At 30.4% G+C, this 27,031-nt stretch overlaps 2 protein-coding genes across 4 annotated transcripts in view; one reads left to right on the top strand and one right to left on the bottom strand.

Moving 5' to 3' along the window:
* The window catches only part of if (integrin subunit alpha inflated), a 75,701-nt gene extending 55,338 nt beyond the window's left edge, over nt 1–20,363 (top strand). The window contains exons 5-20 of one of the 2 annotated variants that reach the window (XM_089227617.1): nt 9,632–9,749; nt 11,445–11,506; nt 11,621–11,669; nt 12,216–12,296; nt 13,862–14,037; nt 14,103–14,309; nt 14,676–14,781; nt 14,852–15,262; nt 15,346–15,494; nt 15,560–15,765; nt 15,841–16,087; nt 16,226–16,571; nt 16,772–16,863; nt 16,951–18,726; nt 18,895–19,131; nt 19,932–20,363. In XM_089227617.1, coding sequence (XP_089083743.1) covers nt 9,632–9,749; nt 11,445–11,506; nt 11,621–11,669; nt 12,216–12,296; nt 13,862–14,037; nt 14,103–14,309; nt 14,676–14,781; nt 14,852–15,262; nt 15,346–15,494; nt 15,560–15,765; nt 15,841–16,087; nt 16,226–16,571; nt 16,772–16,863; nt 16,951–18,726; nt 18,895–19,131; nt 19,932–20,039 — 4,371 coding nt within the window. In that variant the 3' untranslated portion in view covers nt 20,040–20,363. The remainder of the gene's footprint in view (nt 1–9,631; nt 9,750–11,444; nt 11,507–11,620; nt 11,670–12,215; nt 12,297–13,861; nt 14,038–14,102; nt 14,310–14,675; nt 14,782–14,851; nt 15,263–15,345; nt 15,495–15,559; nt 15,766–15,840; nt 16,088–16,225; nt 16,572–16,771; nt 16,864–16,950; nt 18,727–18,894; nt 19,132–19,931) is intronic. The other variant, XM_089227618.1, reaches the window with a different exon arrangement.
* Nucleotides 19,788–25,405, bottom strand: LOC107173343 (epimerase family protein SDR39U1-like). 2 transcript variants are annotated; one of them, XM_089227619.1, is made up of 7 exons: nt 25,249–25,405; nt 22,994–23,115; nt 22,713–22,923; nt 21,599–21,748; nt 21,331–21,521; nt 20,997–21,272; nt 19,788–20,059 (listed from the first exon to the last, which is right to left on the bottom strand). In XM_089227619.1, the coding sequence occupies exons 1-6, from the start codon at nt 25,292–25,294 to the stop codon at nt 21,051–21,053; spliced, it is 942 nt and encodes a 313-aa protein (XP_089083745.1). In that variant the 5' UTR covers nt 25,295–25,405; the 3' UTR covers nt 19,788–20,059; nt 20,997–21,050. The 2 variants fall into 2 exon arrangements, with proteins under 2 accessions (XP_089083745.1, XP_015379338.2); XM_015523852.2 differs by having other exon boundaries at nt 19,788–20,056.
* Nucleotides 25,406–27,031: the final 1,626 nt, after the last annotated feature.

Raw genomic sequence — 27,031 nt, 5'->3', positions numbered from 1 at the left:
TGTTCACATTGCTGCCGTTAAGGTAATAAATAATCCCTTTAATTATATTTCTATAGGTAATGATATTTGTTTATACCTATAGTTAAAATATAATTATTTTTGATAATAAACTAAATAAATATATGTATACCATATTATTTCTATGACACATGCAAGATATTAAACTTTACTTAAGTTGTATAAATCAATGATTTTCTATATTGTTTCATTTCTGTACCTCCGTGATTGTTTTATTATTATTGTTAGTGTAGTAACCTCAATTTTATGGAAAATCGGCATCGGTGTACCACACTTTGTCATATAAATAAAACTATTGATTAAAACTACTAATTAAATATAAAAAAAGTTATAAAAAATCAGTTGTTTTAAAAACGTATACATAACATATGATGTATATGATAATATGAAAAAAAAATATCTATTACGTAATATTTTGGAGCCTTTTTTCAAGCTAAGGGGCACCACATTTGCGTCTACGTGTCTAGCTATACTGTCTACTGGACAAAAGCACAAGCTGTGGCGGCGTGAACTATTTTATTTCATGAGGCAAGTATATATGCTCGACCACCACCACCTAAATATTATCACATAGACGCTTCATAACTTATATTTTATAATATATTAATAAAATAATAACGATACAACTTTATAGTATTTCCGGTTTCGTGCAGTTACCACGATACCACGTTATTGTACACACTACACATATAGTGTATTTCCAGTAACCGTGAGGTACAAATTATTCTAATTATTATATAATTAGTATAAATAGTATTAGTTGACCACTTGACCATATGTGTATTTTAATATCCATTCAAGGAAGTACCACCACCTAATCGGTCGTGAGGCAATTGCCTCATGAAACACCCTATCACGCCGCCACTGATGCACAAGGATTTCGAAACTGAGATTGCGGCGCTGATTGAGTACCCTTATGGCTATAATACTTATAATAACTATTATAATTAGCAAATAAAAAAATTATCTACATTATAGGAATTTCATGTTTTTTTTAGCGATTTAGATAAATAAATTAAATAAGTAAAGAAATCAATTAGCGATGATATTTATCTATGATTCGTTCAAATAATGTACCTGATGATCATGATAAAATTTCGTTAAAAAGCGTTTACGTAACCCATATACATTATACGTATACTATAAACGTTATATAAAAAACGATTTGTTGAAACTTGTGATGATATATTATAATATTATGGCATATTATAAATGTAATTACGTGTAAACGTGTAGATACGCGAACCGTTGATAGTTTACAGCAAGTCAAGTATTTTAGCGGTCTTATTGTACCGGCTAATTATTCATTAATAAGCCAAAGTGCAAAACATAATATATTACAAAATAAATACCTACCGTAGGTACATATTATAACGTGTGTGCTCAATGCACCGAGGAATTTACAATCGTTTAAAACAATTTATGCTATGTGTCTTGTGCACGTGTAACAGGATCGATAATTTCCCACCGTAGGCGTATAATAATATAATATATCATGTGCTACGTATGTTCTATAAGTTAGGTAAAGGTGTATACTTACTTTCAAACGTGTGAAGTAATTAATACCTAACACCAGGTGGCATGGAAATTCACACGTATATTTGTCTTGAATTTTATTTAAATGCCATTTCGTATTTGTAAAGATAACAAACAGAATATTATATACCTACGTAGGTATAAGCATACAATATAAAAATCTTGAGGCTATTTAGCATTTACGACGTAGACTTTGTACATAAATCAATTACGGGATGTACTTAGATGTATACAGTTTCATAAACAAAAAATAAACGTAAAGGTACACATTCTGTTATTTTTATAGAGATTTGTTTAATGATTTGAATGTAATGTTCATTCGTCGATTGTTTTCACGGGGTAATATAATGATTATTGCCTAGAATAATTGTCTTTTGTACCTTCCTATGAAATCAGATTTCATTGCCGTTCTGTAGGCTTCTATGATGATTTTTAATAGGTACCTACTCCTAATCGGGAAATGTTTTTCAGTGATAATTTTATTTTATTTCATAATTATGTTACGTAAACAACTGTTATTTTTAAATATATTCAGCATGATTTCCTGTTGTCTTGTCATTATTAAAATATTCAGCAGTTGATTGTTGTAATGTTATATGATACAGAACTCAAAAGCACTATTTTTCTTATAATAAATCATCAACGATAATATATATTTTGCAATTCGTTTAGATAAATAATTTCCAATGAACCATTATCCAATATAGTATGATCCGTGATCTGTCTGCCTGGAAAACTGCACTGTCAATCTCGATAGTAACGTAGTCAAATAAAATGTTATGGTCATGTTCAAGTCTAAACCAGTCTTTTATTTTCAAAAGAATTAGACGGTGTTCACAAGAATGCAGAAGCTAGAATACATTTCCTACTGCGGCACGCATCGATTTATAGAAGGAAAAATAGATAAGACTGCTAGAACCTCTACACGACCAAAACGTGTATACCTACTACACCTCTATATAAGGAGGATTAATGACTGTGACTACGGTTTTCCATTTTAAAATATTTTAACTGAAGATAAATCCGATATCCGTACCGCCCTATATAATGTATATTATATCGTTACATAATATTATACGCATCACCGTGCGTTGTCTAGGATAACTCCGTTGGGGTCTCTATCTCCACAGGTGGTTATTGTCAAACCCAAGAGTACATTTTAAACACGTGATGGTTTGGAATAATCTCGATTGTCCCGAATTCAAGAACCAAGACACACAAAAGATTCCGAGCTCCTATGAGTCTCCTCTCTGGATCATCAATAAATATATAATGTGTATAATATTATAAATAAGCTCTCCGTTTTGGACGAAAATTTCAAATTATTGTGCTGCACAACAACGCCGTTAACTACGAGTTAAACGTTTATTTACATTTTGCCGCGTTTGTTTACAGTATACTGCAGCGGAAAAATAAAGGGGGTGAACAACGGATACGAATAGGAAAGCACCATATACATCAAATTAATTGTTAACGGTTGTATTATATACTATGCCACCATGATAAAATCATTAAAAATTATGTTAATTTCAATATTTTATTTATGCCGAAACTATATAAGATGTAGGTATGCATTTTCGAACCGATGATTCAGTATATTATATTTGTATACATAGCTCACACACACACACACACATACACACACACAGACGATGGTACTGCGTCATCCGTTCGTGGCAAATAAACGATTATGAAACCCGACACTCTTGCACCAGTTGCACCAATGACTATAATAATATAACATAATATTATATTAACGTACACTTACTCGGAGACATTATATACCTATATTATGTCTCCGAGTACAAGAGCTACCTACATATAATAATGTATACAATATTTTTAACGATGGACGATGTGTGATCGAATATTCGATGTAATATAGGAGGTATAACATAATATAATTTAGTTACTATATACGCGTGTAATTTATATCCTAGGCATCCTTTTCACATTTTATATTCTGCCGTTGTTGTATAATAATAAACGACGTATACATAATAGTATGCTTAGCCTATAGCTATAATATGTTTAATAAAGTTTCGTCCACGCCACTTTTTAAGAACACTTTTAACCCTTAAATTGGTAATGTATTCTACCAGCACCAGATACATCAACTTTGAGTAATATTATAAATTTTCTGAAAATTGATATTACTCATTGCAATAAATATCTTATAGGTATATATATATATATATATATTTAAAGCATAGATTTTATATGATTCGATATCAATTTAGTTCCGTCGCATATTTGAGGAGCCAGATTATAAATATTGCATATACGTTAAGATTTGTAAGTCGATATTTTTTAAAAGAAATAAAATAATTTCGAATATTGTTGGTACAGTGGTACACACTATGCGCGTATTCGTTGTTCGCGGTTCGCAGTTCACTATTCGTTGAAATTCATGAATAGTGTGTAGGGGTTATTCATCATTCGCCATTCGTCATTCGTGGGCCAATATTGGCCCATAACTATTCAATAATGATTCGTAGTCTATCGCTCCAAAGGGCGGTAATATCAAAAGATCAAAGAGAACGAATCGATTCGAATGAGTAAATTCGTTTACAATTCGTGTGATTCGTAAATATAAAAAAATGACGAATTCATACGAGTATGAGTCGCGATCCCACGAACCGCGAACAAATAGTGTATTTATATTTGTATTTTATATTCTTTCGAATTTTGAGATGTAATTTGTAGGATATTGATCTGTTCGTACATTATGTGGATGACCATATTGCTTAATATTATATATTTATAGGTATAGCTGATAACGCCATAGTATAGTAAGCGGATATAATATGCGTAGCATCAAAAATCGAATTCATCGCGTAGGTACCTATACTTGCAAAAATGGTATTGTCACACGGGCACTCGGGCACACACACACACACACACACACACACCTACACACATACTCACTTATATACACTCACAGATGCACATGCATTGCATATATTTATATATATACACACACGATATATTACACTGAATGAAACAGAACGCCGGTCGCCAGTCGCCACGCATCCGATCCGGTTTGCACAAGGTCAGAGTGGATTGTAAAACGAGCATGTCGCACGCCTAAAGCTCCTCAACCCGCGTGTATGACGTTAAGACGACGTAAAAGGCGATTTTTTTTTCCCGTACACCGCAGTCCATTGTATTCGATATATATACGTTTACTCACCCGCGATGTACGGAAAAATCAGTATTTAAATAATATAAGAAGCAAAAAAAAAAAAAGGGGGAAAATAATAATAATAAATAAAATCCAATAAATATTACAACCGATATGTGTACATAATACCGCGTGAAGCACTCGCACGTATATATATGTATACTTGCATAACACATATAATATATACCTAGTATATAATAATATATGTAAACGTAGTCGAATACGCCTCATCGCGGTCGTGTGCGGATTGGAAAAAAAACAACAAATATATATACATAATATAAACGACTCCTATTGCGGCTTAAGTTGATAAGTCGTGGTTGTCGTGCAAACAATATCGCCAGGTATATATATATATATACAATAATATTATGACCCTGCATCCGCGGAGACGTGTCGTAGTCGTATTGTGTACATAGCTGCGGAACACCGCGTGCTGCAGGCTTCAACAGTTTATAATATTATGTGGTATAATATATATATATATATATATATATATATATATATATATATATATATATATATATATATATATATATATATATATATATATATATATATATTATGTATTGTGCACATTTTCCTTTGCCGAGGACACTGCAGCAGTCTTGTCGCAGAAGTCGATCGGGACGACAAATTGTCGCGGTCGATTTGATTGCACGCCAATGAGAATCAACAGTACGGTGTATATAAAAATCATTTGCGTATACGATACATATATGCCTGTGATATATCATATAATATATGTGTATATAGATACCGGCTATATCCATATATAGCTAGATTTACCGACAGCACAACAATCAGCTACAATAATATATCGTATGTGGCCTACAAAAATGCCTCTTTCGTGATCCAACAGAGTGGGAATATAAACTATAAGCGTATGAGGGCACAGTCCCGTCTAAAAGTTGAATAAACAATTTGAATTTCAAAATTCGTTAGAAAAATATTGTGGAAAATACTTTTGGGAGTTGTTAAATTTCATTCAGAAAAGTATAATATTCTAAACGATTAATCCAAAAAAAAAAAAAAATTGTATACCTACTTTAAATAATATTATGTATAAACTTCGTTTTTTCAATTATTGAGAATTAACCTTTTTTTTCCTAGGAAAAAACAGCTGTTATAATTATTAATGACTGATTTGAAAATGTTTATAGGTGTTTATAGGTTTTTTGAGTTTTTTACTTTTGTACCTAATAATTACTAAGCGGGTCTAGAACGGTAATATAAACTTTGAATGCATGGAGGTCATGAGGATTTGAAAATCGTAGAATTTAATAATAATCTATTGACATTTTATACACTGTAAAAATGTTCAGAGTATCTATGCAAAGTACTAAATTAAATACCACATAGGTTTATTTTATTCTCCGTGAAATATAAAAATTAATATTTGTTTGTATGGGGCTTATATAGACTATAAGAAACTATACTACTAAACCTGTAATTAGCACCAAATTTTGCACACATATTCCTTAAGATTCAAAGAATGTATATTGCTTCATTATTCAACCTAGGTTGTTTTAGCTTGACATACGGTCATACGTGTTTTTCATTTAGGCTACCAAAAATCAAGAAATGTTTTGCTTATGTATAAACTTGCCATTAGTTACATTTATAAAATTTAAAAAAAAAAATGTGTCTAGACAACCTGACTCGTCATGCGTTGTAATGGCACAATAGCATATTCATTTTAAATAAAATAAAATAATATTTAATTAATCATTATTGTCAACAATTAAAATTTACAACAAAAAGCAATATCCGAATTTTTATAGGTTATAAACTCAAAAACTACTCGACCAATTTCGACAATTTATTCAGAGATTGATCTTGGAAATACCAGAAAACTTAGAATGAGTTTGTATTAGGTAAATGTTAATCTTATATGTTTTATGAATACCTTAATAGGTATACAACTTAAAAATTATTTTGATTTAGCAACTAATCCCATAAATCATCTCGTTTTAAAATTCTAAATCAATCCACAAATATTATTTTAAGCACTTAAACAGTTTTATTTTTATTTTGGCACTTTATCAAAGTCTAAAAATCGACCACTTTTCTAATGTTTACCTACGCGATAACTTAGTTATAAGTTTATGACTTTTACTTACAATATAAATGTGTCAATAAAGCTATTTATTTACATTTTAATATTTTATTTTCAAGTTTTTATGAGTTATTGATTGCGATAAAAATCATTAGAGCAAGCTTAACGCGACCTTGAAACCGGATATGAACTAAATATGTTTAAAAATAATTGGCTATAGTAATACTAATAAACAATAATATCCATTATGACCCAATAACTGATTTTTTACGAACTTGATTGACAATAATTTAAAATATATTTTATCATGTAGGATCGTCAAAAAATGAAATCGTATCTAATCTATCTGCAACTCTGGATAACTTTTCATTGATTTTCTGGTTGGATATCGATAAAAAAAATAATTGTTGGCATAACAAATAATTCATCACTGGCCCATGTGCACAGTTTTTTTTTTTTTAACACAGACGATTAATATATATAATAATATATAATGGACAGGATAACCGGAACTGCGAAAACACCCACTCGGGTGTATTCAATCGCGTGCGCGTTTTCGTTGATGAAAAAAAGGCAGAGATCCAAATTTAGAAATTTCTGGCTCGTAAACGATTTAGTTACAACTTACAAATAATATGTTACAATATAATATGGCGTTTAATACGTGCAACCGGTTTATACCATCAATTACCCTACGCGCGTATACCACAAAAATGCAAACTAGAATCGAATTATGCATGATATTATATTATTAAATATTATAATGTTATATGTGGTAAAAAGTTTAATGAGATTATATAGTGGGTTCTGATGATGTCGCGGACGAGTTGTTGAAAAAACGATACTTAGGTACTGGATTAAATATATAATATATAGACAAAAATAAATAACCGGTCAATTCTAAAAACCTAATCTACCTGCAGGGCGGCCGGCTGTATAACTTTACCTGCGCCGATATAAGTTGTCTGGCACTAATTTAATCTATCTATATAAGCACAGATGGCTCGCGTGATGAATGACGCGCCTCCACGCCGCGACGACGACGGACACTCGCCTACGCGAGAATAGTATTTGTAGTATACATTATACATATTATAAAAAATGGCATGAAATTAAATAAAAAATGAAAACAGAGGTCGAAATGCGTGCGATAATTTGTATATGGAATAAAAACTTATTGTTACATTGTTTTTGTAACGTGGTCTGAGCATATATTCCAGTATTCGGAGTAAGGTACTAAGGTAAATCGTATGTTCTTATGTCTGTGATCATTACTTTGGTTAAGAATAGTGAACTCGATATCTGCAACTCAAGTACCTATCTTGTTTCCAAAAGCCCATCTGGGCCGTACATAGTATAATATGTCATATGTACTCCAATTTTCTCAATTTTTTTATGCATAGTTTTAAAGAAATAACTGGAAAAATCAGAAAATACTCCAATTCAATTTAATTTTCAATCACATTAATATCGGTTGTTTTGTTATAAGTTTAAAAGTACCAACGCTAGATGCTAGAAACTCACAAAAATTGTTTATAACAAAAATACAGATGACATTTCAGTTTCATAAAATTTAAACAATTTTTATAAACTTGTTGAACGTAAATTTATCTAGACTTTATTGTAATATGCCGTTGCTTCGTTGCTTGTTAGTTTAGTTAGGTTAGGTATCAACCTAACCCAACTTTACTTGCTTTAAATGTATATTTAAACTGAAATTGTAATCAACTGCTATAGGTATACTTAATTACTATAAATATTACTAAATCACAAATCAAATAACGCTAGTAAATATTTAAATCGAAATAATAACAACGTACCTAGAAACGTAATTTTGATTGAAATTCACAAACTCTGAATTTTAGGATAGTACGACTGCGTATTCGAATGTATAACACTATAACGTATAGGTAAATGAAGCAATTTATGTGGCCATGTAGGTATAGTAGGCATACTTAAATACATTAAATAGAGGCAATATAGCATTCGGGCGTTCCATTGTAATCGTTCATGAATAACAACCATTATATCTTTATTATCTCAATGACTCAATGTTATTAATGGTTAGGTATACTGAAAATATGAAATGCGCGTTAAATTGTACTTAATCTATTATACATATCTATATGCGTATACACTACATTAACAGCATTTTCTTTTTAACGAAATATAATAATCTAGAAATAGTTACACAGGGCGGCATAATTGAGATAAAATAATTTTCGAAATAAATGATCTTGTTCCGTATTTGTAACGGTCGATTAATCAATGTCTTCAAATCTAAGAGCTACTTGGAATGAAAAAAAATACATATAACGAGACCATCATTGTTACACTCGTACATCACACGTTCGTCGTCTCTAGATATGTACTATACTAATTTGTCTGTCAGTTAAGGCACGACTGAATGGAATCAAAAGACCGCAATTATTTCCATAGTCATCATCGGCAAGAAACTGCGTGCGAGGTATAGTTAGGATTATAATCGTAAATAGGAACGGAGTGATGAAAAATTGAGTTTACAAAACGAAATTCGTTTTAATAGATGCACATGTTTTTTAAATTCATTTTAGATTCTGAGCGAAGCTATGAATAAATAATCGATTTTACAATGATGTGTGTTTTTTTTTTTTTTTTGGTAAAAATATCACCAAACATAAATATTAGCATTTTCTATACATGGTACCTATAGTGTATAAAAATATTTTGACTATGTTTGAGCTATTCATAGAAAAGTGAAATTTTTAATTTTTTTTTTCAAAAAAATTATAGGCGGGATTGTACCTATAATGGATTACATTTAGAATATTGACTATATTATTTTTATATTTCAGGCCTGCGCTCCTAGGTACGTTTATTTCACTAGCAATGGCAACAAAAGAGAACCCGTGGGTACATGTTACGCCACCTCAGACTTCAATGATTTTTCTGAGTACTCCCCGTGCCGGACACGTAAGTGAATCAAAAATGTTCTAATGTAATATCAATGATATAATTTAGAATTATAATAATCCTATAAATTCATATTTTTTAATGTATATTATAATATTAAGTAATTGTATTATTTAAATATAGAAACCAAAAACCATTTTAACAGTATAAGAAAATCAATTTCAATTTTTATTTAATAACAATCAAAAAAAAATAAACTCATGTCACATTGACTAGTAATTCACACTAGAATATATAATATACAAGTATCGACGTACTTACTACAATAATTGTGCAAAACTAATACAAACATACAAAAATTTAATAATCTGCTGGGTAAAACCTCCTGGGTTACTTTATTACTATCAGAAGGGTACATGTTAACTTTCCCAAAGCTGTAATAACTTTGTTTTATGTAATAATAATTGAATCATTAAAATTTAATATTTATAATTATATGAGCAAACACATTTTTTAAATTTTATTTTCATTTTAAAAAGTAAATTATTTAAATTAGGTATAGTATAAATAATAATTATATTAATAATAATTTAAATTAAGATATAATTTTAAATCACTCGGGAGGTTAGGTTACGTTATAGGTTACATTATGTTGCCATCAGCTTTACCCGGGAAAGTTTACTAATTTTAAAAATCGAGAGAGTATAATCTGGAAATTTTACCACTACTCAATATAGCTAATACTGTTCAAATATACCTTCTACATCATAATGTATAAATCACATGAAGAGTAATATACCAAATACCTATATGTACATATAATGTCATGATACCTATTACCTATATACTTGTGATAATAATTTAAAAAATGAATTAAATATTTTACTAAAAAACAATATTATATATATAGGAAGCTAATTATGTCTAAGACTCTATTAATGCCAAGTTTCAAGTAAATTTGAAAACAAAAATATGATCACTTTCACACCCCTTGGGAATTTAATTTCAAAAACGATGTCTAAAACATCAAATTTCTATCCACCGTCATTCCACACAGTTGACTTTCAATTAAATTATTGAGTGATGGTCACAAGTTTCATCCTCTCAAGGGCTTATACAAAAAAATAAAATTAAAATAAATCATAGAAATTGCTCAAACAATATTATAATTAATGTGTGTGCGTTTCGTTCATCCTCGTCATACTACTACAATAATTTGGCAAATGGAAACACACAAAAACAAGATACAATAATCGTATTAATTTGTTGAATTAATATTTTTTCATAGACTACTATTATGAATGCTTGTACATAATGTGTTATTTGTATGTATACAAGATTTATTTATTATTATATATATATATATTTATATTACGATGTCCAGTAGAAAAATGTCTGCTCTAAAAAATATTTTGTGTGATGTACCGATGCATTCTATTCTTATAAAAATATCGTTGACTAAATTTACTATACGTATAATTTATTATACTAATTACACTATAGACTCTTAAATACAGGTCAAATCATCAGATCGTTTCCAGCATATAGAACAGTAACTATATGTATAGTTAAAAATTAAAATAATGTATTATAGACATATACAATATAAAATAGGTCATCTATAATAACAACAACATATATCCGTCTCGTATTCGAACGCAGACAAACCACACACATGCATACGTATATAGTGATTTAGAGTAAAGTCTAGTATATATTAGTGTATAATATTATGTATGTGTTGGTCTGTTTCAGGGAATTGGGGTCACCACAAGCAGGGTACTTGCCAAGCTGGACTCGGGGCATCTGTTTCGAAGGTAATATTCAAGTATATATTTAAAAAACCGAACTTTTTAAAATACGCTTGGCTTTGATTTTTGAAACTCATTGGAATAATACATCGCATTCACTCTGTTTGTTTGTTCCTACAGGATGGAAAACGATTATTTATTGGTGCCGTCGGAAGTTGGTATTGGCAAGGTGAGACAATTTCATGCGTATTATTATGATGATAATGTACCTGATATATGTTAAAATAAAATGTATAGACATAATAATATTAGTATACAGATACGTCCTAAATATAGATTAATATAAAATTAGTCGTTTAAATGTCATATATATATATAACTATTCTTTTATTGTTATAATAATTGTTGTATATCACATTACCTGTGTATAATATGTACCTAATGTCCTAATGTAAAATTTTATTTTAATTTTTTCCTATGCCTGCAGGTTATTAGAAAAGATGTGCCTCCTATGCATGCACTGTTAATTTCACGATTCGGCATGTAGTTTATGTTATTGCTTTATGTCTGTATTTTTGGGATTCGTGACTAAAAGTTTACGATCTTGGCGAAAAACACTATATCATTCCTAAATTATTACTGTTTGCGGGAAAGACAACAATGTGCATTTTTTTTATCTACCGAACGTTTTGGGCATGTTTGATTTGTCGGGGCGCTTATTTTTTTTTTACTTTTTTCGGATGTAAAACACACTGTTTTTAATGTTATTTGGCAGGCCAACTATACTCAGTCAATTCGTCAGCTCGATTGCCATTTTTACCGGCAATACAATATATCATCGACGACATCGACGAAGGTAAACACGTGTTGAAAATGAAAACGGAACTACAAATATATACCTACATACGTATATACTCCCTCCGGAAGTCATTGATGACATTTATTAACCCATTACAATTGAATCGCGGGGCTTGAAATTATAATACATAAACATATAATGTATTTAACTGAAACGGTTAAACCTTTTAATTAAGTCCATTTACTTTTTAATCATGGCCAGTACCTATAACGTCAATTAAACTGTCCATTTATTTTAAAATATAAATAGATAAATAACGTAGTAATAAAAATGATGTCAATAAATTGTTTTTAAATATATTATGGAAATCTATATAGAATATATATACACACGAATACGGTTATTATGACATCTTTTTTTGTAATAAATTTATTCTAGCCATATTTAAATATTTTATTACGTTGGTGATTTGAATATCTGTTATCTGATTCATAAGATTTTACTATTTTTTATTTTTTTTTATTTGAATTTAGCCTCAACTACAAAGGTTATTGGCCTTAAACATTAATATTTTTTTACACAAGAATGAATCATTAACAATAATATATATATAATAATAATAATAGTATGAAAAAAAGGATTGAGATATATCTAGATTAAATAATTTGATATAGTTTAGTTTGTTTTAAATAATTGATTAATTGTTCAATGTTGATTGGCTGAGGACTTAAAGCTTCTTCCAGATTGTCTTCTAATTTTACTATTATATGGCCATAATAAGATATTTAGCTAAATATCCCTATAGGGATCGTAAAATTATTTTTTTTTTACAAAAACCATTGATTGTATTATTATTAAATTGTATTATAAATTTCAAGCCCAGTTTAATCGGCATGATTAGGATGTTTCGGGAATTGCATTTTTGTGAAAATTACTTGACGCTTTCCTGTTTCGCTTTGCTTTGGTCACTATATATAACTAACGTTTGCTGCTTATTGCCTGTGTTCATTATATTAATCTTTACTACTTTAATTTAGTTCTTGTTGTAATGTTTAATAATTTATGATATTCCAGAGAATAAAAATGAAATAATATTATTTTAATCTGAATAATCCCTAATGACAAACTTAAAAACATGCACCTAATGGGTACAGGGTGTTTCAAAACACCGTTCAAACATTTGTGAACTCACAAGTTTTATTTTCCGAAACCAAAAGTGTTGGAAGTAAGATAATAAAAAAGACATAAATGTCTAGAAAATAGTTTAAACGAACGTTCTATAAATGGTCTATATAGTCGTCTTGGAGACAGGTGTACTGCTGATGACAGATGCTCATTAGAGTAACACGTGCAACTCTAGCAGATGACAACATCCGATAGACACTCAAAAGTCGAAACATCCTGTACCAAAAAAACAAACATATTAATTCGTTTAAAAATAAAATCACTAAATATATACAAAATACATACTAAATAGGATAACACGAAAAAAAAGTGAAGGTGGATTAAATCGTTTTTAAGAAAAAAATTAACTTTTTTTAACTCACTAAGCTTGGAGAAAGGCGGAAAATCGTAAAATCCAATACGAAAAACTATAATGTGCATTTATATTTTATATATAGGTCAATTTTACTCACAGAACTTGCACAGTCGACCTGATGTATTTTCGACCAACGAGGGACCACCAGCTGACGATGATTCGTATCTCGGTTATTCGGTCGCCGTCGGTGCTTTTGGATTTGGTTCGGAATCTGGCGCTGCTGTTGGAATGCCTAGGGGAGGAGGACTTTTCGGAAAAGTAATATTCATAAATCAACATTAGTTTTTGATCTGATATAATTTATATTGATTAAATACGTACAGGTTCTTTTATATTCCACTGACCTAATAAATTTGTACAACATCACTGGAGATCAACTCGGTGCATATTTCGGTTATTCGATTTGCGTGTCAGACGTAGACGGCGATGGTGGCGACGATATAATAATCGGTGCGCCGCTGTACAGCGAGTTTTCCAAAAATGACGGATCCTACGAGACTGGAAAAGTGTACGTGTATTTGAAAAAAGAGGCAAGTACATAATAAACGATCATAGTTAATAATTTTTAAGAAATAAAAATAAATTTTTAATTGTTTTCATATTTTTTTGTTATATTATTATTCTTAAATATTCTTATAATCAATATAGTCGTGATATTGCACAGTCCAGTTCATTTTATTATAATTTCACATAGTGATTGATAATTTGTAAACAATTTCTTATTGCGTGTAGGTACATATTTTAATTGATACTTGTCCTAAGTACTGAGTAAGTAGAATACAAAATTTTGATTTTTGAAATTTCGTACCTATGAAGTATTTTTGTTTAAGTTAATTTGATTAATTATTTGAAACAATACGCCTTATTAATATATTAATTGACGTGTTAATATATAGGGATATAAATTTAATGAACGAAACACAAGAATGGGATTCAACTCAAAATCTCGTTTTGGATTGGCTCTGACTAGCTTAGGTGATATAAATAGAGATGGATATGGAGGTAAGTTGTGCATTGATTTCAATTATCGTTATCGAATAAAATATTATCGTAAAGTAATTTACAAATTCAGATTTTGCCGTGGGTGCTCCGTATGACGGACCCAATGAATTGGGTGCAGTATATATATACCATGGAACTAAAATAGGCGTTCGGGAAAAATATTCTCAAGTGATCAAATCAGAAGATGTATCCGTGGGATCAAGACCAATATCGACATTTGGTTTTTCATTGTCAGGCGGAACAGACTTGGACAACAATCAGTATCCGGATCTGGTCGTCGGTGCTTACGAATCAGACATAGCTTATTTCATGAAATCAAGACCCGTAGCTCAAATGACCACGTCCGTATATTTCAAATCTGAAAATAAGCAAATCGCTTTGGAACGTAGAGAGTGTACGACCAAAGACGGTACTCTGGTCCCGTGTTTATTTTTGTCCACTTGTTTACAGTATACAGGAATTGGCGTTGATGATCAACTGAGTAAGTAAACGGAAGACATTAATAATATAAACATAAAATAAGTGTAAGTAAATATTAATAATAATTATGATTTATTTTTTAAGATATTGAAATGCAACTGGTACTGGATGCTAAAAAACCAAAATCTCCAAGAATGTTTTTCTTATTGGAAGAAAACAGAAATGTATTGAACCATAGTTTAACGTTAGACAAGAATGACCAATCTTGTAAGACATTCAACGTTTACTTGAAGGTATTAAACTTTAATTTTTTTTAATTTTTTTCAAATTAGACATAACATTTTTTTTTAAATTTTAGAACAACGTTAGAGACAAGTTGACGCCATTAGAAGCAGAGTTAAGATACAGAATTATCGAGGAGAATAGAAAATTTACAAGAACTCTAACACCTGTAATAGATCTTGATAACGAACTATTCGCCGTCTCTAGAGACTCTATAAGTATACAAAAAAATTGCGGAGGAGATAATATTTGTATACCGAATCTTCGGCTTATTGCTACACCGTAAGATCACATCACTATAATCCTTTTGAATGATTTTAAATATTTTTCTCAATTTTTTTTATTTTTACTCTTAAGGGATTCCGAGTCTTTCCTTCTAGGATCTAATAAGAAATTAAAAGTTGACGTTATAGTACAAAACGAAGGTGAAGATTCTTTTGAGACCACTTTTGATATGACTGTTCCTCCAGGCATTAATTACGTAAAAATAGAAAGAGTAGATGATAATGAAAATGATATACCTGTACAATGTTCTGCTCCGTCAGAAATGACAAACAACACTTTACATTGTGACATTGGGAATCCATTGCCCCGTGATAAATATGTGAGTTAAATTTATAATTATTATAACTATTAACTGTATTTTAAACTTTTATAGTTTTAAACAGAAATATAATTTAAATTGAACTGTAGGTACTTATAATTAATTAGTTCGCTATTTATTAATTATATACATTTTTAGGTACAATTCAAAGTTGTTTTGGAACCATATCAAACTACTGAAACTAAAGCCAAATACGAATTCAACATGGTGGTGAACAGCACAAATCCTGAACGTTTTGATACCGTGTCAGACAACACGAAATACTTAGGAGTGCCTCTTTGGGCGGAAACTGATTTGATCATTGTAGGATCGTCAAAACCCGTGGACGTACATTATAACATTACGATGGAAGACTCTCTAAATATTACTGATGAAAAGCAGATCGGACCACAAGTTATTCACATATACGGGATTCGAAATAAAGGCCCTTCAGATATATTAGAAGCTGAAGCTTACATTGACTGGCCTATGTTCACTTTAGCGGGTAAATACATTTTAATTCAACTCTAGACTGAATCGAGTACAAATGAATAATTGTATAATGTACCTATGCTAAATGTCTAAATATGAACTTAAACAACAATTTGTTAACAATGTTTTAAAATAATGTTTGAGTTAATTATTTGTCCTTAATCTGTAAAACAAAATAAAATAACTTAGTTTAATTAAATTATTTTATCATAGGAGAACCACTGTTATACTTACTCGAAATGCCCGAAACAAATGGACAGGTAAAATGTGAAGCTATTGAAGAAATTAATCCACTAAGATTAAATGTAAGTATTAGTTGGATGAGTATGTAAACAAGCGTGTTATTCAATATTAATTCTTTAGTATAATATAAAATATTAATATGTTTGCAGATCGATCGTAAGAGGAAGTCGTATTTTGAATCGAGTGGTTTGTTTTCAAGCGGTTCAAGTGCGTCAGTCACTGTTAAGGGCACAGAAGGCACTAGTTCGAGCTCTACAGGTGCGGTCGTCAAGACGTTTGCGGAACTGACGGAAGAGGAAAAACGACGTTTCATGGAAATCCAAAAGAAAGACGAAGAAGAATCAAAATCACAGTGGGGTGACGGTTCGTACGAACAAAAAATTCGATACCAGAACTCCAAACAGCAAACGACCGGAACAGTGCTGACCGGTGGCACGAGCCATAGCCGCAACGATGGTTCCGGTTCAACAATTGTTACCGACGTCAACCGTGGGCCAAAATTCACGATTGGATCATCGGAGAGCGGCGGAGGAGTGGTCCACACCGAATATTCAGGTTCAAAGTCAACGAGCGTGGTGACGGGCGGTAACCGCGGCAACGAAGCGTCTGGTACTTCGGTTGTAACCAACGCGAACCGAGGGCCGACGTTCACCGTAGGGTCGTCTGAAAGTGGTGGCGGCGTAGTGCGCAACGACTACGAGTCGAGATCGTCGTCGGGTTCAACTTCGATTTCCACGGGCGGTGCGTTAAGCACGCAGGGCAACCGTGGTTGGTCTGAGTCCGGCAGAGCGGAGAGCGACTACCGCGGTTATGGTTCATCGTCCCGCGGTGTGTATGGTGCTGCACATTTTGACGAGTCTGAGTCGTCATCGGGCCGTACGACTTTCCAGATGGGTGCGTCGTCGTCCGGGGGTACCACGCGCTTCGAGACTACGGGCACGGGTTCTCGTGTGGCAGTATCGTCCGAAAAGAACGCCGGTTCGGAATCCAGTGGTCAGTCGTCTATGACCGTCATACAGAGTGGATCTGAAGGTCGTGGTGAATCGGAAGTACGAGGTGAATCGGAAGTACGCGGTGGATGGTCGTCCGGCGGTCAATCATCGGTAACTTCGAAAGGCATTGGTTTAGGCGGGGTTAACGGTTGGGAAACGTCCAGGACGGCGGCTGAATCGCGAGGAGAAAAATGGTCACGTGACAACGGAATCGGCACACAATGGAATCAGGGCACTGGTGGTTGGCACCAGGGCGCCAAGAATTTCACGAGTTTCCGGGAATCGGAAAAGAGCCACGTGTCTAACACGACGTGGGACGACACTGTAGGTGGCATACCAAAGACGTACGTGACGGACCGATGGCGAACTAACAACGACGGGGTGATACGTAACGGCAGCTCGTCGCATGTAGTGGACGGTGACGCGTTGGACTACCGGGACGCAGCGGTGCGCAGGATGAACATGGCGGCAGGAACGGGTGGCGTGACCAACGTCATAGGTGGCACGACAGGAGATGACAGTGATCTATCGGTCAGTTTGACTGGCACCGCTGCCGTCACGGAAAGACAGAACCAGGGATTCAGGCAGTCTAAAGTGGACGAATCAGAAACTGTGCACAGGTGGCGGACGGTCGACGGAAAGCTGTACCGCGCCAACGCAGAAGGCAACTGGGACACGTTGCATATGACTTCCGACGGAAGTGGTTCGACAGATGTGTACGAGGCGCAGGACCTAAGTCCACAAAACTATGTAAAGCCGGCTGATGTCGATGGCAAGTTTAAACTGTACACCCGTTTTCGACGGGACACGCAAACCAAACGGTGTGGGCCCACTAGGTGCGTGACCGTCAAGTGTAAGATCGGGCCGCTATCAAAAGACCAAGAGGTGTGGCTGTCGTTCAGGTCCAGGGCTTGGGTCAGCACTTTGAAAAAGGTATTTATTAATAATCAATAATCGTTAAGAAAGTCCTTTACTAAAATAAAAACTCCTACCTACTTGAAAACTATTATGCAAAGGACCAAAAAATCCCTACTATAAAGTAGGTACCTATCTCACGAGTAAATAAGTAATACCTACAATTTATCTGGTTTTCATTTACAGGTGGCGCTCAACAGACCAGTGACACTAAGTTCCACATTATCTGCAAAAGTCACCAAACTCCAATACATAGGCAAACCGGAAAGTAAACTCGCCCAGGTCAGGAGCTACGAGGTGTTCACAGAGGTCATTCCCAGGGACCTGGCTGTCAAACCGGACATCATTCCGCTGTGGATCGTCGTCTTAGCCGCTGTTGCTGGAACGGCTATCCTGTTGCTGCTAGTGTATTTGCTCTACAAGGTAAATATTTTCATCAGAGAGTTAACGTAAGCTTAAAGTCAAACATAGATCATGTTTTGAGGTTTTGCATTTTTCCAAAAACCACTTGTTAAAGTTCAGTTTATTTTGTAAAATTAAATTTTTTCCTATAGTTCAACAGTACCAATATATCATTAGGTTTATTGTTGGTAAATAATCGTTCCCAAGTGGACCATATTTAAGTGGTTTTAAAGAGGCAATTCTCGCAGAATATTAAAAAAAAGCATTAAGATGAAAGTACCAAGTGCCAGTACCGGTTTTTGACTATCAACTAGTTAAAATATTTCAAATTTTCAACCACTTAACTGTTTAGCACGCGAAAATAAAATTTTATAATATTGAATGAAGAAGTTACAATAATTTCTACCAAAAATAATGATTAGACATGAATTTACATTCATTTTTTTAAAGATACCAAACATATTATATTATGATATCTACAACACGCTTGATTTAATATCAGTAGTAGTAGGTACCAGCCAATATTTTAATTTACAAGAATTATTTCATAGATATTACAATAAATTGAAAATACTATAAATAAAATTATCTTACTACAATATGTATTGCCATAGTATGATCTGAAAGCTCAATATTTTATAGTTTTTTTTTTTATTATTATAAAAAATATACATATATTAGTAAGACTTTGTTTAATTGATTGTAAGTAAAATTCCATTAGTTATGAATTTTTGTTTGTTCACAATTAACATAATATAAAAACTAATTCTATAAATCAAAAATGCATTTATTTTAATAACTGAATTTTTGGCTTTTGGTAGTGTGGATTCTTCAAACGCAATCGGCCTTCTAGTGCACCAGAAAAACAACCATTGACACACAGAAATGGACAGGCCGAGCTGTATCAAACAGGAGACGAAGCTTTGTAGGAACATTCAACTTTGTTCTGCTAAAACAAAAATAAATTGAATTAAAAAATTAAAATTAATATGATTGGAACTTAAATAAATTGCCATATTAAACCACCTAACTGATATTAATTTGTTATAATTTATTTTGTAAATATTTTAAAATAACTATTATGCATTATGTTTTTGTAAATAGTATATATAAAATTGTTTTATTTTCTTACATTTTGAAATATTAATGTAAATGTTGGTCTTATTGTAAATTAAATTATTGTATGAATCTATTAATTAATTAACTGTACTTAAACCTTGAGAGTAATTATTTTAATAAAAAAATTAAATATATTGTTTTAAAATTATAACGCTCTAGTCTAAAAAAATGAATTGTAAATTGAGTTGCATTTTTATTGTTTACAAAATTAACATTCAGTTATAAAATTAAAGTTTTTAATTATGACTTAATAAGATATCAAAAATGTATGCTTGTGAATTTAAAAAAAATACCTATTCAATTTAATTATTTTAATAATGACTGATGATTTTTTGGTTTATTTTTAAATGAAAAATAAATTATAAAATGTATATAAATAATAATTTTTTTTTCTTCATTTGATATTTATTTTTCAAAAAAAGAAGTTGAATGCATTTATCATTGTTAATAAGGCTTTGCAATATAAAAAGTTGAACACAAAAAAAAGCTTTCATATTTTTTAATAGAGTTCAAAATTATATACAGTAAAACCTTTCTATAAAGGAATCGCTTGGAGCCAAACAATTTTTCATTAAGAGTTTTCCATCATAAAGAGGTAGAAATTGTATATATTATTCACACCAAGGCTATTGACATTTGCCATTATATGGAGGATTCCATTTAATAGAGGGTCAATTATAGAGTGGTTTTTCTGTAGTTCAAATTAGATTTGTAAGTTTGAGTTATTATACCAAGCAGTAATAATAACATAAGCTAGTTGATTATACCTCTTTATTTTTAAAACTATCAAACTGATAGGAAACCATTGACAATACACCAAATTATTCCTGGGAAACATGATGCAATGCTGTTTTAACATCAGGAGATTTGTACATAAAATTTAAGCTATTTAATTTGGTTTGTTGGACAGCTTGTCCCTCTAAAACCATTTTTGCACGTTCCGCTCCAAATATTAACTTGAAAATAAACCCAGGAACTTTTAACACAAAACTATGACCAAATACTTCAACAAAACTTTTGGCAAAGTAATGATGGGTAATTATCTGAAAAACGATAAAAATAACTATGACGTTTTAAATTTAAGAAAAAATTTAATATTACTTCAGGCGCGACTCCATTGACAATACCCTCTACCTCATTATTTTCTATAGCAAACAACACTAAACGACATACATCATCTATGTGTATCCAAGGAAAGAACTGAGAACCATTACCCATACATATTCCAAGACCATAACGAAAGAATGGATAAAGCTGACTTACAAATCCACCATGTCGGCCAAGGACAACCCCTATAAATCATATATAAATTACTAAAATTAATAAATGTTTTTATAGAATAAAAAATAATTATTATATTTTTTTTTACCTAATCTAATTATTATTGAGCGTACGTCATCTGATTTTGGTATAGCACTTTTTTCAATCCCAATTGCTAATTTGGATAAGTAATCAAATTCTTTAACATCATAGCTCTCTGTATATGGTTTACACTTATCTGTATTTGGTGGATATATTCCTAAAAATTCAATCAAAAGATAAACATTTGAGAGTGTAACTACAAACAATTTTAATTAAATAAAAATTATATGAATTTTTCAAATATATAATAAATTAACATATTTGTTATGATCATATTTATATAACTATAGTTATAATTACTTCTATAAAGTATTTATTTTTTTTTTTTTTTTAATTTTTAAAAATTTTAAAATAAAAATTAAAGATATTATTAGCTGTTCAATTTTCAAACCAAATATCTACTAAAAGTTCAGATCAATAATCCAACCAGAGAAATAAAAAATAAATATTAAAATTCAATAACATTAAAATAAAATATTTGAGGAATTCGAATAAGTTTGGATCTGTTCAAGTTCGTTAATTAAAAAAAAAGTTTGGTTAGATCTATAATTTTATAGTTTGTAACATCTCTAATAAAAATATTGATGTCGAACTTGCATAATATATAAACATTATAGACTATATTAATGAACGATTGCTTACCGGTACTGTAAACTACAGAACGAATTTTGGTTTGGTAACTAACAGGTTAATGAAATACCATTGACATTATCAATGTAATAATAGTAATCAGTTATCATTAAACCTTACAGGACTGGTAACACATTTACTGATTTTTCTTTTTTGACCCACCCTAAGTATTAAATAAATATTGATAGAGACATAACTAATCATGGTATATTGTTCCAGACAAAATATTAAACAGATTTGTCACTATTGATAAGAAATTGTGTTTAACATTTAAAATATTTTTTCTAGTAATGGTAGTGTAGGTATAATAATTGTATGATCTAAATATTGGCAATATGTAAAATTGAGAGGTGTGGCAATGTGAGCGATTCATAATTGTAGGACTCCTAAAATTTGAATTCTAGTTGGCGCACAATGATTAATGCCATCAGTAACAACCTTATAATTAAAATGTATTTGTTAGTAAAATTATCAAATTGATTGTAACACACCTACTCCTGAAAATGATACAAATAATTTTGGTTTTTGTGTATTCATATTATCAATTGCATTCACGAGGTATTGATTAGTCAGTACTCTACTATCCCATACAGATTTTTTAAACTTGCTGGTCCATAATTTTGTAGGTTCAAGAATTGGTTCACCGGCTGCATTAATAACAGCTACTGTATCAAGTGGAATTTCATTTCTTATTACTTGATCCTGAAATAAAAAATAAAAATCATTGTTTAAAAACTCTAAATTATTGTTTTTGATATGATTTGACGTTTACCCAGCTTATAACAGAATCAGATTTATTGAACTTATTGTTTTTTCTAGATATAATAGTAACATCATAATTTTGGTCCTTGAGGTATTGTTTTAAATATTTTCCAACAAATCCTGTTCCACCTCCTGAAAAACGAATTAATATCACTATAAAGCAGTAAGAAGTAAACCACCACTAAGAAAATGTCATATCAGTCTGTATCTTTGTCTTACAAAATATGTACAACATAATGTTCAGCAAAATTAATATTGTGTTAATACATAGTTTTAATACTACAATAAATTTACAGGTATGAGAATTATTTATCGTTTTTTTTTTTTTTATAAATTTTAAAACTAGTTATTAGCTTTTTGAAATTTTAATATTTTTCATACTTTTAAGTTTTAACTAGCATTAAAATTAATTAACAAAATTGTCTTTAAATGTTATTAAGTGTAAATTTACTGCAGTATTAAAAACAACAACACACAATTAATATTTCTGAAGAACGTTGTGCTAAGTTTGTATTTTTGAAAAACAGAGGTGACACCAACAGGCATCATGTTCTTTTAAGGAATAATAAGTAATAACTGATTTTTTTTATTGATTAAAAACCCAGCAACTATAGCCTTTAGCTGTTTGTAGGGGGGGGGGGGGTTAATTTGGAAAATGTTTTTGTAAGTGTGACAAGGACATTGGAGTGAAGTAAAGAGATCACTTTATAAAAATCTATAGATATTGTATTGAATTTCAATAGTTCAGTGGTGTATTTAGGTTTTTGTCATGGGGGGGGGGGAGGATATGACTTTTTATGACAATTACTAACTTGAGGGGGGCTACGCCCCCCTCCCCAAGTTTCCAGGAATTATAAAAGCTTATTAATATTAAATATACTTTCTACGTCTGCCAAAATTATAATACACAACACATTACTTGAGATTAAATGTTTTATTAAACCAAAATCATGTTAATCATGTTATTACAATACAAGATACAAAATATGAACTTCAAATACTCATAAACATTTAATTTGACTTTCCAGTAGAGATTTTTTTTTTTTGATAAAATTAGGCATACTTATGAAGAATCTTATATTAAATTTTCAAATCTTAGATTCAAAAAGAAAAATTTTTATGAATTTCTAACTTAAAATAATTTGCTAATTTTCGTGTTTTTCTGTATTTTGTTAAGATTTGAACTTTAAATGGTTATAAAAAAAAACTGTGACTAAAGATTTTTAATATTTTTCAACCACTATTACAACAAAATATAAGAAGCATCGTATTTTAAAGCTTTTTTACCCAAGAAATAAAGTTTTATTGGCATTAAAAAAAAAAAACCTAAAAAATTTGGAAACTAAGTAGGTATCAAATATAAACAACCAGTGAAAATTTAATGTATCTATACGGACATTTTTTTTAGAATTACACCAAAAACCGAAATCGATTTTGACCAAAATCGGGATTCCTGTTTTTTCCTTAATTTTTCATTTGTTTTTCACGGCGCTTTTGAAAACTACTGGGAAATTTTTACTTTTGACCCCCCGATGTACCATATAGGTTCACTTTCCTATCATAAAAGATACTGTTGAAGAAAATCTAAGCATTTTTACTATCTTAAAACGTGATGACAGACACAAAAAAATAAAAAATAAAAACACACATCATTGTAAAATCAATACATTCATCGGGGCGCTCAAAATCTAAAAAAAGTATTTGAATACATATTCATATTATTACATTTATTCAAATACTTAACAATTTTACAAGACTGAACTGCAGTTTGCTAGTATAAAACGTTATTTTCTATTGGGAATAATAAAAATCTAGCCCGTCTGACTAGCAGCGCTCGGCGGTTGTATTCTTACAAATTTAATCAATTATTGATAAAATAAAAAAAAAATAATCATAATATTTTAAATAATAATCGTCAAATTATAACGAGTAACGACTATAATTAATTGTGTGTATACAGTCTATGGGGGGGATTGATCCCCTTGATCCCCACCCCCGTAAATACGCCACTTTTCAATAATTGAAAACAATTGTGAATCGACATACATTTATATTAATAAATATAATTGGCAAAAAATTGCAAAACTTAAAACAATAGATCATTCACTCGTACAACACAATAATTTTTTTTTGACCTTGTTATATATACATTAAATCATTAAAAAATATAGACAGATTATATGAAAATACATAATATAAAATAAGTATAAATAGAATACATATTATACATTTGTATGAATTGAATAATAAACATAAATTACATACCGATTAAAACTCTCCCTTTACTTGTCACCGTAGAAATCATGATCATAAGATTAATTATTAATATTAAAAAAATTTAAGAAAGTGTGGAACTAAACAGTATGTCTGTGAAGATAGCTTGAAGCATAGATAATATTATATATTATCTATGGCTTGAAGCTTCGTCTTCCTTTACCACTGATAAGAGAATGATTGATACCAGTAATGTTAAGTTGCATTTACTACATTTATCGGGGGCAATTAAAAATTAAATTTCTGTAGAATGTAGATCATTTTTTTTTTTTATTATTTATATTAAGCCTCGGCGTCAAAGGCCATTGGCGTTGGTTTACAAAAGGTTACATATATATTATGTATACAATTATTTACAGGTTATATACTATTTATAAGCTTGGACTTAATTATAAATGTTATCATATTACTAATATTGTCTGGGGTAGATAATTTGTTACAACACGAAATTGCCATCAAAATTGTATATAATGTACATTTATAGACAAATTAACTGAAGATGAAATTATCACAAAAAAATGTTCCCGGTTATTCAATCAATAGATACATAATGTGGTTAAAATATTTTTTTTAAATAAATATTGAAAATGATTTTGATAAAAATTGTTTTTTGAAAAAACCATGGAATTGGCTCAATAAAAAAGCTATTCTACAAGACTCAATTTTTTTTAATCCTTATTTTAAGAGCAGAAATAATAAAATATGTTTCAGCAATTAAACCTAATAATATTGATTGAGCAATAACTAATACTGTATTAAAAAATATTATTAATCATATTTAATATAATATTTTCAATCAGATAATCTTGAATGGTGTTAATCCAACTTCATTTAAAAAATTCATTATAATACCTCTATAAAAAACTGCTGATACAAAATATTGTGGAAATTACAGACCTATATCTTTATCACTAACACTAATAATCTTTGAAATCCAGAATACTAGATTTTTTAAATAAAAATAGTTTTTTTCTCCAGTAATTAATTTGGATTCTAGGATTCCTACCAGGAAAATCAACTATGGATCCTCTACTCACACTTCATAGATTTGATGACGAGAATCTAGATTGTAATAATGAAGTGATGGGTATGTTTCCTGATATTTAAAAAGCTTTTGATTCGGTTTTAATGATAATTTAAAAAACTCGATTATGCTGGTATTAGGTGGTCTACATTAAAGCTTTTCAAATCTTACTTAAGTAGAACACAGATTATGTAAGATTAAGTGGTGTTCTTAGTGGTTCTATAAATATTGAAAAGGAACTGTTTTAAGGGCCTATTTTATTTCTTATTTCTTATAAATAGTCTACTTAATTTAAATTATGACTTAAACATTTCCTAGTATGTTGATGATACCGCCTATTATACTGCTCATAGAAACATTATAGACATATTCTTCTGATAATTAAATAGAATTCAATAAAATACAAACGCCTTATGCCTAACATTTTGTTATTTTCTCAAAATTAATGAGTGGAATTATTGTAAACGCTTTAGTGAACTCTTTAGTCTTTTATATTAGTTGCTTAAAGTTGAACAAATCAATTTTTAATTAGTCAAAAACTATACAAAAATTGTTTGAACTTTAAATATAAGTTATTTAAAAAAAATAATTACTGTTATTATTTAAAATTGATATACATGTAGATAATTTTCTTATTTATTTTAACAGATTTAAAGTTTTATCCAACTTGAGTTGTTTTCTATTTAATATAAAAAATAGTTTTAACAATAAATTGATGACGTTGTTATTTCCTCAAAACTTATTAACTAG

Source organism: Diuraphis noxia, unplaced genomic scaffold (genome assembly GCF_037042655.1).
Source record: "Diuraphis noxia isolate RWA-SAM2 unplaced genomic scaffold, SU_Dnox_SAM2 contig0004, whole genome shotgun sequence".
Classification (NCBI taxonomy): domain Eukaryota; kingdom Metazoa; phylum Arthropoda; class Insecta; order Hemiptera; family Aphididae; genus Diuraphis; species Diuraphis noxia.
This window is presented reverse-complemented; position numbering and strand designations above follow the sequence as displayed.